General features: G+C 40.8%; 1 protein-coding gene across 1 annotated transcript in view; it reads right to left on the reverse strand.

Moving 5' to 3' along the window:
* The window catches only part of nrp1b (neuropilin 1b), a 74,796-nt gene extending 65,742 nt beyond the window's left edge, over window positions 1-9,054 (reverse strand). Inside the window, exons 1-2 of the mRNA XM_022679313.2 lie at window positions 8,601-9,054; window positions 5,355-5,532 (exon numbers count right to left, since the gene is read on the reverse strand). Coding sequence (XP_022535034.2) covers window positions 5,355-5,532; window positions 8,601-8,676 — 254 coding nt within the window. The 5' untranslated portion in view covers window positions 8,677-9,054. The remainder of the gene's footprint in view (window positions 1-5,354; window positions 5,533-8,600) is intronic.
* Window positions 9,055-10,147: the final 1,093 nt, after the last annotated feature.

Here is a 10,147-nt window from a genome sequence, read left to right on the forward strand (position 1 = left end):
CCTTACATTGTGCCAAAATTTCTTCATGAACGGACCAATAGAAATACTCCAAAATGACCTGAAATAAACTCTTTTAACATTGACTTCCATTGAAAGTTTAGGTTTTTTTCTCTCTCCTGTAAAGTTGCTGTTTTGAAGATACTTGTTTTTCATTGGACAGCGACAATCTGAAGCATTTGTTTAAAAAAAACTGTGATTTCTGTATAAATAATCATTTTAATTCAGCCAGTTTATTTGCTGTAAATCACAGTTTAGTTGTATGAATCTGAAGGACGGGATAAAGCTACACCTTTCCTGTTCTCTGCTGTGTAAAGGCTTTATTTATGGTTTAATTGTTTGAAGACAATGGAGCTCTGAGCTCTTGATGTACGAGGCTCATGGAGGGGTGAGGAGGCTTTTCTGCACTCGTGAAGTTTCTACCAACAGCCCCGCGAGTCTCCAGTGTGATGAAATTTGTGTAAACACCGCCACACTGACAAAAGACAGACTGTGGCTGCAGAACCGGAGCCTGTCGCAATGTTTTCTCACTTCCAGGCCCTATGACACACACTCCAAGCTGCTCCTGCTGAGTCCGTCCTCATAAACCCAGAGAGAGGAGACCAGAACTGACAGGGTGAGCCAACCAGGACTGCAGTCAATATGGCAGCCTGGGTACTGACAAAAAACCCAGTAGCACCGTATTTCACTGTAGCATAGCACAGAGTTACAGAAATAACATTAGCTTTGGTTTGTCTGGAGGAGTGTCGTGCCTATAGTGGTAAGGCTACTATAAGCACAAAGAGCTCAGCAATACGATACATATCAAAATACAGGGCTTACGATTCAATATACTAGTGCATCTAAAAAATTAGAATATCATTGAAAAGTTACTTTATTTCAGTAATTCAGTTCAAAATGTGAAACGCACATATTATATAGATGTATTAAACACCAAGTGATCTATTTTAAGCGTTTATTTATTTTATTGTTGATGATTATGGCTTACAAACAATAATAAAAAAAATCAAGATCTCAGAAAAAGTGCTGTAAGATCGAATTTGGACTTGATAAAACACAGTGGATCAACACCAGCAGATGATCAGCATGTCTCTCCAAACCATCACTGATCATCAGTAAATTTTGCATTTCATTTGTAAATGAAGGGATCAGAGTCTGGAGGAAGAGTGGAGAGACACACAGTCCAAACTGCTCGAGAACTGGTGTGAAGATTCCACCAATCAGTGATAGTTTGGAGAGACATGTCATCTGCTGGTGTTGATCCACTGTGTTTTATCAAGTCCAAATTCAGTATAGAAAACTTTGATTGGTATTCCTGCCCTCTTGTTTTTAATCAATTGGGTGTAATGCTGTCATGTGACCACTAGATGTATGAACAGTGTCTCCACATGATGCCAAAGGGTCAACGTTTAAAACAAATATAAGCAGATAAGCAGAAATATAAGGTGCAGATAAGCAGAAATCTAGGTCTTAAGAGGTCATACATAAAGCAACTGCTTTTAAATGCTATTTAGTAAACTTCTTATAAAGGAAATGACCTAGACAGTAGAAAGAGCAGTGATCTTAAATCAACCCACAGACACACTTAACAATAAGGGCTGTGTATTAACAAAGAGCTTAGATATATGGTACAGTATGGCTTGTGATTTAAAATGTAACCTGAGGTAATATATTGCGATTCTCTTATAGTATTAAAACACAGTATTTTATTTATAAATTTGAATATAAAAAGAAAAGTTTACTTTTCATCCAATCAGAAGAGTGTTATCTAACAAGAGAGTACAACTCTTCTATCTAGTGGGCGGGGTTTGAACAGTAACCAGTAAATGAACCACTTCTGACACCAATCTTTACAAACTAATCATTAAAAATGAATACTGTGTTTTTAATAATCGATTATTACAGTATTACAAAGCAAAATATAGTTACACAATAAGTATATATTCTTACACCCCTAGTTCCAACCCAAAGACACATACAAGGTTCACTTCCTGTCCCCAAAAATGACTCTGTTTTAGTGAAAGAGAAGTGAAAAGAGAAGTGAGAACCCGAGAGGAAAGAGGAACGATAATTTGTCAATCTCTCTCTCCTTCTCTCTCTCTGTCTTCTATTTTCCTCTCTATTTCTCTCTCGAAGGAGTCCCCAACAGGACGTTCATTACTGGGGGCATTTTATTGGTCCCCTGCTGATGAAACCCGAGCCAATAGTAATGCAGCCTGTATGTGTGTGTGACAGCTGCTGATTTACGCACCTTTTACGAGGCATTTAAAGCGATCCATCTCATTTACTAGATTTAGTCCTCACACAGTCCTCTGTGTTTATGTGTGTGTGTTTGTGTGTATGTGTGTGTGCGTGCTTGAGGATGTGCAGGGGTCCTGCAGAGTTGTGTGTGTGTCTTTCTGTGCATGTGTGTATGTGTGTACACACCCAACAGCGAGTGTGTATAAAAAAAAAAGTGTGAGAAACTAGTGTGAGAGATTTGTATCGTTTAAACTAAGACTGGACAATTTATATATAAATACTGATATGTATAATACACTGTTTTACATACAAAATATATAATTACTGATATGGTAGGCTACTATGTGTGTGCTTTGGAAAAAAAATCAAGAGAGCACTTAAAAATGATAAGTTTCTATAATTTTACCAAATTGAAAACCTCTGGAATATAATCAAGAGGAAGATGGATGATCACAAGCCATCAAACCAAGCTGAACTGCTTGAATTTTTGCACCAGGAGTAAAGGCATAAAGTCATCCAAAACAGTGTGTAAGACTGGTGGAGGAGAACATGATGCCAAGAGGCATGAAAACTGTGATTAAAAAACAGAGTTATTCCACCAAATATTGATTTCTGAACTTTTCTTAAAACTTTGTGAATATGAACTTGTTTTCATTGCATTATTTGAGGTTTGAAAGCTCTGCATCTTTTTTGTTATTTCAGCCATTTCTCATTTTCTGCAAATAAATGCTCTAAATGATAATATTTTTATTTGGACTTTGGGAGAAATGTTGTAGTTTACAGAATAAAACAACATATCAACATCAACATCACCCTAGGAGTGATGAGGGGAGAGAGCGCCACTTACCCAGCAAGACCAATTGTGCTCTCTCAGGGCTCTGGCAGCTGATGGCAAGCTGCATGACCGGGATTCGAACCAGAGATCTTGTGATCATAGTGGCAGCACTTTAGACTGCTGGACCACTACTGTTAGCAATAACAATAATGTAAGCAGAAATGAAAATTTTACAATATATTGCAACATCAATTTTTTCATATCGCCCAGCTCTACTGTGAATTGAATATTGAGTTTTTAGGTACATACAGCCCTATTGTGTGTGTATGTGTCTGTGTGTGTGTGTGTATGTTTGAGAGCATTTGTGCACTCAGCGGGGGGGAGGTTGTTAACAAAATCATCACTAATAGACCACAGGGCAATAACATGCTCCTGCTTTCAACTCCTATTACACTAAATGCTCCAAACACAACCCCCCCGACAGCAAAAACCATCAGCATAATTACACACAACACCGCCGTCGCTTTCCATTAGACCTGTCACGAGCCTGTCAGCAGACATTCCCTGCTCTTAAGATCCAGACAATTCAGCGTCTGACTTTCCCCCCAGCTGCCACTCTGAAGATCCTGAAGATCCGTCTGTCTCAGAGGAAACACTGTTAAACCTTTCCTATTAAACCTTCTGGAGGAACGTCGTTCATTCAGACTGCAGCTTTATTATAAACGTAATAACTGCCCAGCTCTCCCATCACCCCCCTCATTCACATTCAGGTCAGACAGTCCCTGCGCTGAGGAAAAAAATCCTGAATTATTATATTTCCCACCATAAGGTGGCATCGTTCAACATGCCAATGCGAGCGTGGGACCGAGCGCTGGTGTAATTAGGCCAGCGGTCACAGACTCTGCTGCTGCTCCTGCTGCTGCTGGAGATCTATTGCCCTGCAGAAATCAGTTCCAGGTCTAATCCATCACCACTGATCCATCTGATATTGCTCGCAGAACCTCTGGATCAGCAGCTCTAGGTAAGAGTTTAGGTTTTGGGTTCGATGGGAACCACGGCACTAAGGAAAATGACAATGTACTACATTCAAATATGGGTTTACATGTTCAAAACATATTTTTTACATCATATCATCTCCTCAAAAACAGAAATGAGAGGTCTAACAAATGACCCAAACTACATTCTGCTGTACTGTACACTTTTTGGAGATGCCAAACATGGCGACGCCCTGTAAAATGGGGGGTTCTTCAAGTGTTCTTTGATAAAGGCTTAAAATTACAAGTAATTACACTACATGGATTCTAAAATAGATAATTTTTAAGTGGTTTAATGGTTGGTTATTCTTCATTGTTCTTTTCAGAGAATCTACAGAATTTAGGATCCGGATGGTATATCTGAATAGTATCTGGATACACTTTGACCAGATTAAAATGTGACTCCAGCCTGTCCTGTTTTATTTTCCTGCTTAAAAACTCATCGACACGTATTAAACTACCATTGTACTTCATGTAAACAACAGGTTCTCATTGACATTGTCCTGATCCAAGAGTAATGACAGGGATATGTCAGTGCAGCAGAACAATAAATGGTTCCTGTAATTGCCAGGGTAATCCGTTGTACTGCAGGACACATGTACATTAAGGGTATTTTGATTTCGGCACAACACTGGTTCTTTATCTTCTGTATTGTCTAATGGGTGACTAAAAAGTCAACTTTCTATGGCAAAGAGAGTACAGAAAGCCTGGTTGGCTGGCCTGACAGCCGCTAAAAATTTAAAAGAGATTTAAAAGAAAACATGGTCAGCTTTGTATTGTACTATGTTGTTACATCTGCTGTCTAGAAAACTTTCAATAAAACTTGATTACAAAAAAAGTTCTTCTTGTGAAAGCTTGGCACTGGAGTCTTCTTGTATGACTGTCTTTTACTTGATGTGGAAATGATGGACATATTTGAACCAAGCACACCAACACATCTGTTTTTTCAGTACTCAAATCAGTGATCTGGGTTGGTGGTGTCCACTGCACCGGGCTAAAGGTTTCCAAGTCCTTGTTCTATTTAGAAAAAGCCTGTTGAATGGTAGAGTGAGCATCACATGCAACACTCTCTCTCACCCATTCTCTAGCAGTTAAGAAGATTTTGACACTACAAAGAATTTGGGAAACAGGGACCAGCTTATCAACAAGCCTGGCCTGAGATGAAGTGGGTGTGTTGGATGAGGGGAAAGCTCTTGGACCACAGACAAAAGCAGGGGGCTGGCAGCTGGCCCCGCAACAAACCAGTATGTGTGTATGTGTCTGTGTGAGTGGGTGAATGTGTGGGTGTGTTTGTCTACTGGACTCACTTGCACTCGCGGTTCTCCAGGTCAAAGTGTGGGTTGAAGTTGATGAGGATCGTCTGCTGTGGGTCCGGTGCTCGAATGAGCCACACGCACTGCTCTGAAAGAGGGTACGAGGACGGGTACCCAGGGGACGTGACATATCCGGCGCTGGAGATGGTGATGTTCCCTCCGCAGGAGCTGGCTGCAATTCAGAAAGCAGGACAAGCAAGAGTGAACGACAGCAGAGAGAAACAGACGCCAGGCGTAGCTTGGCCGTGCCTCGCATTATAGCTCAATTCAAACACCCGTGGGAGCCCGTATGGAGCAGTCAGGAATAGACGCTGGTGACAGAATGATCAATACTCCCCCTCAGAGAGCCCCAGAGAGTCTCAGACAATCTCGAAGTCTAAGAGAACCTCAGAATCTCAGAGCATCTCAAAGTCTCAGAGAACCTGAGAGTCTCAGAGAATCTTGAAGTCTATGAGAACCTCAGAATCTCAGAGAGCCATAGAGTCTCAGAGAGTCTCAAAGAGTCTAAGAGAGTCTCATAAAGTCTCAGAGTCTAAGAGAGTCTCTAAAAAAATTAAAGTCTCAGAGAGCCCCAGAGAGTCTCAGAGAATCTCAGAGAGCCCCAGACTCTCAGTGTTTTACAGAATCTCAGAGAGCCCCAAAGAGTCTCAGAGAGCCCCAGACTCTTAGAGTGTCAGAGTCTCTAAGAGAGCATCAAAAAATCTAAAAGAAACTCAGTGTCTCAGTGAGTCTAAGAGAGTCTCAGAGATTCAGAGAGCCTCAGAGATTCTCAGAGAGCCTCAGTGTTTCAGAGAGTCTAAGAGAGCCTCAGAGTCTCAGAGATTCAGAGAGCATCAGAGAGTCTAAGAAAGCCTCAGAGCCTAAGTGAGTCTCAGAGAGCCTCGAAGAGTCTTAGAGAGCCTAAGAGAGTATCAGAGAATTACAGTCTCAGAGAGTCTCTGAGAATCACAGAGCCTCAAAGAGTCTAAGAGAGCCTCAAGATCTGGGAGAGTCTCAGAGAGTTTTAGAGAATCAGAGTCTTAGAGAATCACTGAGAGTCTTAGAGAGCTTCATAGGGGCTGTATATCATTTACTTAGTGTGTAAACAATTTAGCATGGAGCAGCAGAAGACTGCATTTGTTTGATAGCTTTAGTAATTATGTGTAATTATTATAAATCTGCTTAAACTGCACCTGAACAGCCATTTAGCTCAAATATGCTAAGAATATTCGATAGTTGGTTCAGATCAAGATAAATTTTCTCACCACAAACAAACGGTTCTAAAGTTGCAGTTGTTTCGAATGTTGTTTCACACATGCTCAAATCAAGGGTGCAAATGAATCGAAATTCTCAGAGAGCTACAATCAATCTTAGAAAGTCTCAGAGAGCCTCAGAGGGATGGTTGGACATAGGGTGGGTCACATCATCACTTATGTCAGTCTGGGTTTCGCTGGCTGATAGGTTATTGTTTTCATCCATCAGAAAGTGGCGTTCAAGAGGTCTTTAGCCTTGAGTCGACTTTCTTGACCTTAACAAAAAGCATCCAGGGCGTTGAAGAAATGCTGAAAATAGACCTGATCTGCTCTCAGAGGCACGCACGCATATCCCCTCAGACACACACACACACACACACACACACACATACTAGCATTCCAAACTTTTTCAGGTATTACTCTGATATTCATCCCTACAATATGCTTAGGGTATGAGTATAACCTCCATATCCTTTTGTTACAACAGTATAATTATTCCTCTTTATTGTGGTGAAATGCAGTAAATTCTGAGTACAAATTATGCTACATTCTAAAAGTATTAGAATGTGAGTTTTCTAAGAAATTGCTGTCACAGGTGCACACCTATTTTTTTTTACTAAAATGGTCAATGGTCAATATCTTTTAATAATAAATCTGACCCAATGTGACCCATAAATGTTCTTTTTTTTGGTAATTAAATCCTACATTGATGGTTAATTTCACAGCAGGTGTGATATTACGCTATGGACATTTTAATAGCTATCTTGAATTAATATCTTTCAAAATTAACGATGTTCCCAATATATTGCCCAATATATGGCCTACACTTAAACATAAACCCAACCCCAACACTAACCCTAACCTTCCTCTCAGAGCAGAATAATACATATTATTGTGTTTAATATTGTATTATATATATATATATATATTATGTTATTTACAGTTTTTACGGTATGTTGCATAAATCGCGTGCAAGAAAATATCAATATTGTAATATCGCAAATATTACATCAATTTTCAAAGACAGGATTAGCTTACATGTAAAGATTGGTGTTCATTCAGTGTTTTGTTTAAACCCCACCCTCTAGCAGTGCTCTACTCTGTTGTTAGGTTCCACTATTCTGATTGGATAAAATAATTCTAATATATAGCATTATCGCAGAATTGCAATATCATAATTCCTGTATCGTGATACGTATCGTATCTTTAATTTTATTGCCAATACACAACCCAACAATGATACTTTCTTTGCAAAGCAAGAGGAACCTACACTCAAGCTATTTCAATTATGCAGTGGTGAAAAAAGTGAAATAATGAATTAAATAAATCAATTCTGCTTTAGAGAACAACATTGTTTTAGTACATATAACCACTGATTCTACATCACTTTTGTTATCAGGGATTTGCATTATATGTCAGTGCACATCTTGCGATTGAATTATCCTGAATATTGAACATACTACACTATGTTGATGATTCTGAAATGATATATTGTAGGTCAGTGTAACGTTTATCAATTAAATCTGAACTTTCATTATTTTTCCAAATGTTCTACTTTTTTGCAGTTTACTGATTTTTCCATAACAGAAATCTATAGGTATAATCCAACCTACATTTTTAATGGCATGGAAAGTATGAAAAATGTAGTGAATGTGATTTTTGTTTTCTGAAATTCTGATTGTGAGGAGCAGAAATTAAAAAGTAGAAAAATGGGAAAATGATGAAAAAATTGAAACACATTACACTGACCATTCTGCAGCCCTGATTTCTAATTTTTCAATTTGTCATATAAAAATACTATCCATAATAGCTCTCTAATTCAGTTTAATTTCAGTATTTTCAGTCTTCAATTAATTGCCATTATCTTTCTCACATTATTCCTCATGTTTTCCACATTTAAACACTAAATTTAAGCATTTTTCCAAAACATCTCAAAATCTAGTCAAAGAATGAAATATAAACCGCAGATCTGCTTCTCAGTCCTTCCTCAGACCAGAACCGAACTCACCCATCTGCGAGGTCAGAGCCGAAACTGAGGAGAGTCCGGTAACGGAGAAGAACAGCAGCAGAACCAGAACATACATCCTGTAGAACCGGAGAACTGTGGAGAAAAGCGGTGTAATCCTAAAGAATGCGAATTCAGCTGTGTTCACACTGTCTGGAGGAGTCGCTCCGAATCATTTCAGGTCCAGTGAAGAGTCCAGATGAGGGTAGGTGAAGTCCCGGGTCCGGAGCTCCGTTACTTCCTTACAGAACCAGAACCTTTAGTTAATAACTCCACATCCGACTCTCTCACTCAGAGTAGCCCCGCAGCGGCGCTCAGTTCCCCGCAGGTCCCGCGGCGGCGCTCCGGTGCGGCTGTAGTGCTGGTCGGTAACTCCGCGCGGGCAGATCAGCGCGTGCAGCTCGCGGGGATGTAGCGTCTCCTCCGCTCGCGCTCACAGGATGCTGCTGCCGCCGCGCGCGCCGGTCTAAAGGGCGGCCGTTCTCCCCGCCCGTATTCAGACAGGCCACGCCCTGCAGCGCTGTGATTGGCCGATGTGAGCCGGTAGGTGGGGCCGTTATTTTTTATTATCTTTGGCTGTTTTTCTATGTATAGAAGCCGATCCCCGCCCTTTACACATGATTACATTAAATACTAACTAATTATTAACTAAGTATTTATTTTAAAATGTGTTTTTACTTTTGGAATAAAAGTTTTTTTTCTTTATCCAGAGAAGCCTTTACACAGCTTCAGTATAACCTCATAGCAATGACTTAGTATGTCATAATAATGAGATAGTACCTCAAAACAATGACTTAGTATGTCGTAATAATTACTTACTATCTAAAAATAATGAGATATTTACGGTGGCCCTGAAGTGCAAAACAAATTAACATGTCAGAAAACAAAATTACAAAAACTAAAACACATTTAAAAAACTTAAAACAAATTTACAAGACGCAAAACACTTTTACAAATACTGAAACACTTTTACAAACGCTGAAACACTTTTACAAACGCTGAAACACTTTTACAAACTGCGATTTCTGACGGAAAGGGAGGGTCTAACACACAGGAAGTGCTTGATGCGGACCCTCCTTGTCAGTCAAGCTGCGTTACGATGAGAGAGTTGAGTTATGAACACCAAACTATGTTTTGTGGCACGTATTTTAGCAGCAGCAGTAAATACTTAAACTATCCCTGTCCTGTTGCTACCCCCGCCGCGCGGTTCACCTAATGCCCGGCGGCCATCAGCCACTGCCCCCGCCGTGGGGTTCAGCTAATACCCCAGGGGTTCAGCCACTGCCCCGCGGTTATCAGCCACTGCCCCCGCCGCGGGGTTCAGCCACTGCCCCGCGGTTATCAGCCACTGCCCCCGCCGCGGGGTTCAGCTAATGCCCGGCAGGCATCAGCCACTGCCCCGCGGTTATCAGCCACTGCCCCCGCCGCGGGGTTCAGCTAATGCCCGGCAGGCATCAGCCACTGCCCCGCGGTTATCAGCCACTGCCCCCGCCGCGGGTTTCAGCTAATGCCCGGCGGGCATCAGCCACTGCCCCGCGGTTATCAGCCAC

This window comes from Astyanax mexicanus, chromosome 4 (assembly GCF_023375975.1).
Source record: "Astyanax mexicanus isolate ESR-SI-001 chromosome 4, AstMex3_surface, whole genome shotgun sequence".
Lineage (NCBI taxonomy): Eukaryota > Metazoa > Chordata > Actinopteri > Characiformes > Acestrorhamphidae > Astyanax > Astyanax mexicanus.